The sequence below is a fragment of the Arachis stenosperma genome, chromosome 1 (assembly GCF_014773155.1).
Source record: "Arachis stenosperma cultivar V10309 chromosome 1, arast.V10309.gnm1.PFL2, whole genome shotgun sequence".
In the NCBI taxonomy this organism is placed as follows: Eukaryota; Viridiplantae; Streptophyta; class Magnoliopsida; order Fabales; family Fabaceae; genus Arachis; species Arachis stenosperma.
Window position 1 is genome coordinate 24218148 of NC_080377.1, and position 7240 is coordinate 24225387.

Genomic DNA, 7240 nt, shown 5'->3' on the forward strand with positions numbered 1-7240 from the left:
TGAGATTGATTATCCTTAGATGTTCCAGCTTCATTTTTTACTTGTATTGGAATTGCTGGATCTTCGTCACTTGAATAATCTAAAATGTGTTCTTCATTTTCTATATTTTCATCATTTACTAATTCTTCTTCTATTTGAAAACCATGTTCCATAATATTATTGTCTTGAGCCATTTTTAATTGTTTAAAAAGCATTGTAACTTCTTCTAATTTTTCTTCAATATTCATAATTTCAATGGTGGTTTTACTTTTAAGTCTGTTATGTTGATTATATTTTGAAATTTTTCTTCTTTGGAATTCTCTTTTTCCTTATTTCTTTGAAATTTTATGGATACTAATATTTCTTCAAGCATATCTACTATAGAATTTAATTGTGGGTTAAAAGTATGATAAAGATGTGGGAAATCATTTCCATGGTAGCATTTTTTAGAAATTCCATGTGAAAAATAAGTTTTTTCAGGTTTTTGAAGTCCTTCAATAAAACTTATAGTAAAATAAAGATTTTGAGAGAAATCATTTTGTATTGATTTTAAGAATTCAGTGTCATTACAATGAACATTGGTTAAAATCATTAATTTTTGATCTATTAATTTTGATAATTTAATTATTTCTTCTCTTAAATCTTCTAATTTACTTTTTTCCATTAGGTGACGCTTTTCTTTGTGAAGAGTTACGGTTTTAAGTGAAAAGTGTGGTTTTAGAATGTGTGGTTTGGATTTTGCCACGTAGACACATCTTTAAAACAACATCTTTACCATATATTTCACCTTATTATTATTATTATTAGTTGCGATGTCTGTGCTATGAAATATCTATTTCTTTAAAACAACATCTTTACCATATATTTCACCTTATTATTATTATTATTATTATTAGTTGCGATGTCTGTGCTATGAAATATCTATTTTAAGCCGCATTATATCAATGGATGAATTGATTATCACGGGCAATGTTTACTTAAAATTTCAAGATCATATCAATTAGGAGGTAGGATCTCGTAAGCCACGCGCCGTTTACTTAGTCTCCAGCAATGTTACGTTAAATCATTAAGAAATGGAGGAAGCTTTGTCAAAGTCATGATTAATATTAGATTGTTGCATGAATTGGAATATATGTTACGTCATGCCAATCCCCTTCAAATATGACAGTAACAGAACTGCAGGAGGAAATAAATTAACAGGCGGCTGCTATTCTGCGACGGGATTTTTTAAGATAAATAAATTAAGTTTTATGTTTATACTTATATAATTTTTAAATTATTTATATTTAGATAAAAAATATTTTTTCGCCCCCTAACGTTTTTTAAATTTTTTAAAATTATCTTTAACATTTAATTTAATTCAATTTTATTCTTAATATTTTATATAAATTTTAATTTTACCTCTAACAGTCAATATTAATAAATATTTTTCTTTTCATTTAAACCTTATTCAAAATTCTAATTTTAACTCCAAAATTTTTTTTGGATATTATCCAAATCGAGCAAGACGAAACCGACCCAAGTCCCAAAGAACCCACTTAACCCGTGACTAGAAACTCATTCACTGCCTAACGGCAATTTAAAAGTTTTATCTTCTTCTCTCGTTCAGCCGCATCATGAATATACATCATCAACATCACACAGAGAAAAAAGAAAAGGGAGAAGAGAAAGGAGATGAAGAAGGAGCTGCCAGCCAAGGACTGCCGCGGTCATTGAGTATTTTGGATATTTTTTTTTTTCGGTTTTGGATGATTTTGTTAATAATTTTAGATGAGTCTTTCTTAGTTTTTGGATGTTCTTTTTTCAATATTTTGCTCTATGTCTTGTGTTTATTAGATTTTGGATGTTTTTTGTTACGTTTTGAATGTTTTTTTAATTAAGCATTTTTAGAATAATTTTTTAATTTTTAAAACGAATTTTGATTATTTTAAAATAATTTTTAGAATTTTTAAAATGATTATGAAATTTTTTAAATGAGTCTTTAAAATAATTTTAAAGTTAAGTACTTAAAAAATGATTTTAGTCCTTAAGGTATAGGCCGAAAATTTTTTTCGTCCCAAACTTTTTTTTGCATACAAAATCATCCTTAAGGTTTAACTTGGTTTTAAAATCGTCCTTATCTAAGGGACCAAAATCGTACGAAAGGGCGGTAGAAGCGGAGGCAAAGGTGGATCGTGGACAGTTTCTTCTTCTTTTTCTTTCTTTTTTCCTTCCCTCTTCGCAAGAGCAAAAATACTCTCTTTCTCTTTTTCTTTTTTTATTTTATAATTTTTTTGTTATGGATAATTTGGTCCAAAATTTTAATATTTAAGTAAAAAGGACGATTTTGTATGAAAAAAATGTTGGAAATGAGAATTTTTTTTGATATATATTTTAGGGACCATACTTAACGCATAATTTTACCATGATCTTGCATTGGATGTTTGTTATTATTTGGTTTTAGATATTTTTTTAGATTTTGAATATTGTTTTCATTAGGTTTGGATGTTTCTCTTGATAATTTGAATTCACTTCCCTCCAAACATTTTAGATTTTTTTATTACATTTCGCATGTTTCTTTTTGTTATGAATTTTTAAAATTATTTTAGAAATTTTAAAATAATTTTCAAATTTCAAAATAATTTTACAATGATTTGGAGGTTTGTTATTATTTAGTTTTAGATTATTTTTTTAGATTTTTTTTATTAAGTTTTTTATTTTTTAATGATAATTTGAATCTATGTTCTATAAAAAAAATTTTAAAAAAATAACTACTTGGCTGCAACCATTATTAATTATTTAACGGAGTTGATATGTTTTTTTTTTTTTAGGGGTTTTCCCTCCCAATTAACCCATATCGAAATTTCTTTTCCCTCAAAAGTTCATTTAAACATTTTCTGTTTAAGCCTGACCCATCTTTAGTCTCTACACAGAATGTTTAATCCAGAATTGGAGGAATTTCTTTATTGTTTGTTTAATCCAGAATGTGATTAAGAACCTGTGCCATATCCAACTACATTACTTTGACCACTCATTGGTTTTCTTATGTCACTCTATACATTATCCACCCTCGCCGCCGACGGTCAAGACAAAAAGAAAAAAAATAAAAAAATAAAAAACATTTTGAATTTCTTGCTGAGATTCATCACAACATGGCTGCCCGCACAGTTTGGTCGTTGTCTTTTATTGAAATTCAACCCCAACGTGCCATAAATCAATAGGATCAATTTGAAGAAACAATAAATGAAACAAATAATGAACAACAAGATTTTAGATGTACAGATTTTTTTTTTTTTTTGGTGTCTTTAGAGGTACAGATGTTGATATTATATTAAAATTGAGTAAATTTAATTTAATTCAAAAATTTATTAAAGAAATCATAGATATTTTATTATTATAAACACTTTATATATCATATTTTTGAAAAATATAAAATTTGTAATAATAATTGTTAGATTTTTAAATGTGTCAATTTGTTTGTTGGCTGAGTTAAGTGAGTTTTATTCCCTTCCAACAAAACCGAAATACAGAGTATTGTTTTCTCCAACTTATTCCTTGACTAAAATCGCCTATAAATAAATAGAAGTAACAAGTATCATACCTTGTCATAAGTTAATTCACAACTATATCTATATATACATCTTCTTAGCTAGCATATTACAAAACACAATTATATACACACTACATACTTTATCGTAAAATTAAAAAAAAAAAAACCCGTAAAAATACAGCTTTATACATACTCTTATTTGCTTTGTGTCATTCTGAATTTGTAATTTTTGTATAACTATGGAAGCTTATTATTATTCTACTTCTGATTCTTCTTCTTCATCATCCAAGTCCATGGTGGAATCAAAGAAGGTAGTGAAACCTGCATACCCTTTTCAACCGCATTCCATGCTTCATTCAGTGAAGAAATCTCAAAGCAAGCCGTGGAGGAATAAGTTACACGTGGCACCGATGCCGCCGAGACCCGTCAAAGTTTACAAAGTGGACGCCGTGAACTTCAGAGAACTCGTTCAGCAGCTTACCGGTGCACGTGCCATGGAGCAGTTCATGAAACCACCTCAGAGCGTGGCACGTGCTGAAACAGAAACTATTCTTACTAATAGTTCCAATTCCAATTTTGTTGCAGAAGCAGAAGTGTGCACTAATAATAATAATGATGATGATAGCTGGTACTCCAACCGGGGTTTCCAAGATGATGGGCTAATGGGAAGATCACCTCCTTATTATAGTAATTTATGGTGTAACTTCCCACCTATTAGCCCAGGAACCTTGAGTAGCTTGGAATCCAGCAGGATTCTGTTGGGGCTAGCTAGTAAAATCGATTGTGTGGATAGTTGAAGGATTCAACACACACACTGTTATTCCTTTTAAAATTTCAATTGTAAATCAGCAATTATTTCTGGACTCTGTTGTAGAAGAATAATGCTGCTGATTCTCCAACTATTTTAGTTATATTTGTCTATTGTTTGATTTTATCCTGATTTTGTGTAATTGCTAGTGTTTTAATTTGTTGTTTGAGAAATTTATTTTATTGCGTTCTTCCTACCTAAAACAACTTCTAATTCTCATAAGTCATAATTGCTTATGTGTATATTTATGCACACATTTTGAAAGAATTAAAATTTTAAAATAATTATTATCTATTTCAAAAATCAATATGATATTCATTACAAAAGTATTATGTGTATATTAAAATCAATTAATAAAATTAATTATTGTATATTTGTGTATAAATGCATATATAATTTAAGTGTTTAACTCATTTTTAATATGTGTTGTATAATTTAATATATATTTTACATCGAACCGGATTGAACTGTCCGATTTTGTGAAAAATCAAAGAACCGACAATTTTGAATAAATCGTCTGATTCGAAGCTCTCCTTTTTTTTTCCTTAGCCAAAACGACATCGTTTTGGATTTTATAAAAAAAAATAATGAAATAAACACATAAAACACTCGAACCTACCAGCCACATCCCCATCCCCATTGACCCATTCCCCTTAACCCTAATCCCCAACGGCGCCCATTCCCCAGTAAGGCAACAAGCCAGCAACCCCTCTAGGCTCCAACCCCGCCGGCCATCTCGTCGTCTTCGTCTCTCCGGACACGGTGTGGCTCCGAAGACCTCCTTGCATGTCGCGTTTTGGCTCGCAGCCTCGCAGGTCGCCTTCTTCATCGCAGCTCCTTGCTCCGTCGGCGGTGTCGTCGCATCCTCTCTATCCACTGCCTTATCTGTCGGGACATGTTGGTCCGTTGGTGGTCCCCTCACATTATGCCATTATTTCTGTTTTTGTAGTTATTTTGTTCTGTTTATGTTAAATGTTTAATTATAATTGGTTGAATTTGTTGATTCTTGATTATGAAATTACTAAATATGTTGAATTTTTTATTGTGCATCTATTTAGTGTAGTGATTGCTGGATTGCTGAAATTTTCGACTAATTTTTTATTATGCCATTATGCCTATTTGCTTTAGAAGAAGGATTGCTAGATTTTCTAGCAATTTTTATTGAATTATGTGCTGTTGAACTATTATGCCATTGTGCATCTGTTTAGTATAGTGACTCTGAGTCTTTTTGTCAAATTATTTGCGGTTGAACTACTATGATATTGCTTTTAAATGTGTGTTGAATTGAATGGTTATTTTCAAGTTGAATGCAACTATTTTACTTGTGAGTTAAGTCCTTGTTATTCATTCATCAATTTCTCATGGTTGTATGTCTTAGTTAGGTACCAATCTGCTCATAATTTAAATTATTCGGCAAATTTAGGCTTGAAAACATGTCGACAAAACTGGTTTTATGTCCAAAACAAATTTTAGTGAATGCATATATGGTTGCTTTTTCTTGCTTAACAGGAACCCTTTGAATTGAACTGTTGGAAATAGGTTATGCTCCCAACATTGAACAATTGATGTGAATTTGTATTTTGTAATAACTTTTATTTTATACTTTTGCTATTATATTTTTTATTTACGTGAAACCGATTTTATCGGTTCAATTATTGATTTATCGGTTGAACTAATAAACTAGTGAATTAGTAATCTGACCAGTTTGATTACCGGTTCCGTTCTTACAACTATGGTATTGACTATTATATCAAATTATTCTCTTTATTTTTTATTCTTCATGGTGTTTTTTATTCTAGTGCGGATATGAGTTTTATTTAAAGAATTTACCATTGATTAATAAGTTGTTGCATACATAAGATGAGATTTAAATCTTAAACTTACTTAAATGAATGAACGAATTAACTACTCAACCAACCCAAGTTAATTTATATTTATTTATTATTCGAAATGTGTAGCACCTTACCACACAGAGCTTTACGCTTAAGTCATAAAATAGAGGTGGTGTGGTATTGCGACCTCTAATACAAAATATATACTTAATTATATTGAAAAGAATATAGTATACGAGGAGCCTTGAATAACAGATAAAGCAAAATCGCAAAATAAAAAGCGTAACACTCAGAAAACATGGTTGCTTGCGAAGAAATCCAAAATTAATAGGCATCACTAAATAGGAAATAGCAGTAGAGAGACAAGAAAATGATATAACAAACTCCTAACTCAGCATGCGAAACTAAGGCTAGCCGGAGAATATTTACATACATATATACATACCCCAAAAATCCAAAATACAAAGATAACTCTAATTCTCCATAAACCTCTAAGAGGTACAAGATAAAGTAGCTGTTCGGAGAGTTAAGTACATTTATAAACATAAACTATAAAACCCAGAAACTGCTCCGCTATAGAAGTCCAGACGCCTACCAAGGAGCCTCTCGACCTGCATCTAAAAAATAACAACACAGTATGGGGTAAGAATCAGAGATTCTCAGCATGGTAAAGGTATCACGCATATAATACATAAGGTCCTGGGAATACCAGAGGCAATCCTAGAACGCCGACACTCAGATATCAAGCTTAAAGAACTAAAACAGAAACCATAGAAAGGGTTGTCATCTAGGGAGTTCTAAACCTAGCTTATACTTAATCTCAACTCTAAACCTTTTCACCTTTCCTCCGTTCCTCCATCTCCGGAGAGTTTGCAAAGACAGACAAATAAACAATTACAAGCACAGGTAGGACACAAGTAGTGTAAGTAGCAAATATAACAGTTAACATATAATATTCAATTAGGCATTTTCAAATAATGCATAGCAAACAAAACAAACAAAATGAACATGATGTATGCCTACCCTATGGCTGATGAGGCTCATCTGTCGATTATCAAGCCAACCTGACAAGTTTGGTTTGCAAAACCCTTG

The 7240-nt window shown here is 30.6% G+C and overlaps 1 protein-coding gene across 1 annotated transcript; it reads left to right on the plus strand.

Annotated features, from left to right (window-relative positions):
• The first annotated feature begins 3358 nt into the window (after nt 1-3358).
• On the plus strand, nt 3359-4487 carry LOC130941877 (uncharacterized). Its single transcript, XM_057870507.1, has one exon. It carries the CDS (start codon nt 3748-3750, stop codon nt 4303-4305), a length of 558 nt encoding a protein of 185 aa, XP_057726490.1. The 5' UTR covers nt 3359-3747; the 3' UTR covers nt 4306-4487.
• Nucleotides 4488-7240: the final 2753 nt, after the last annotated feature.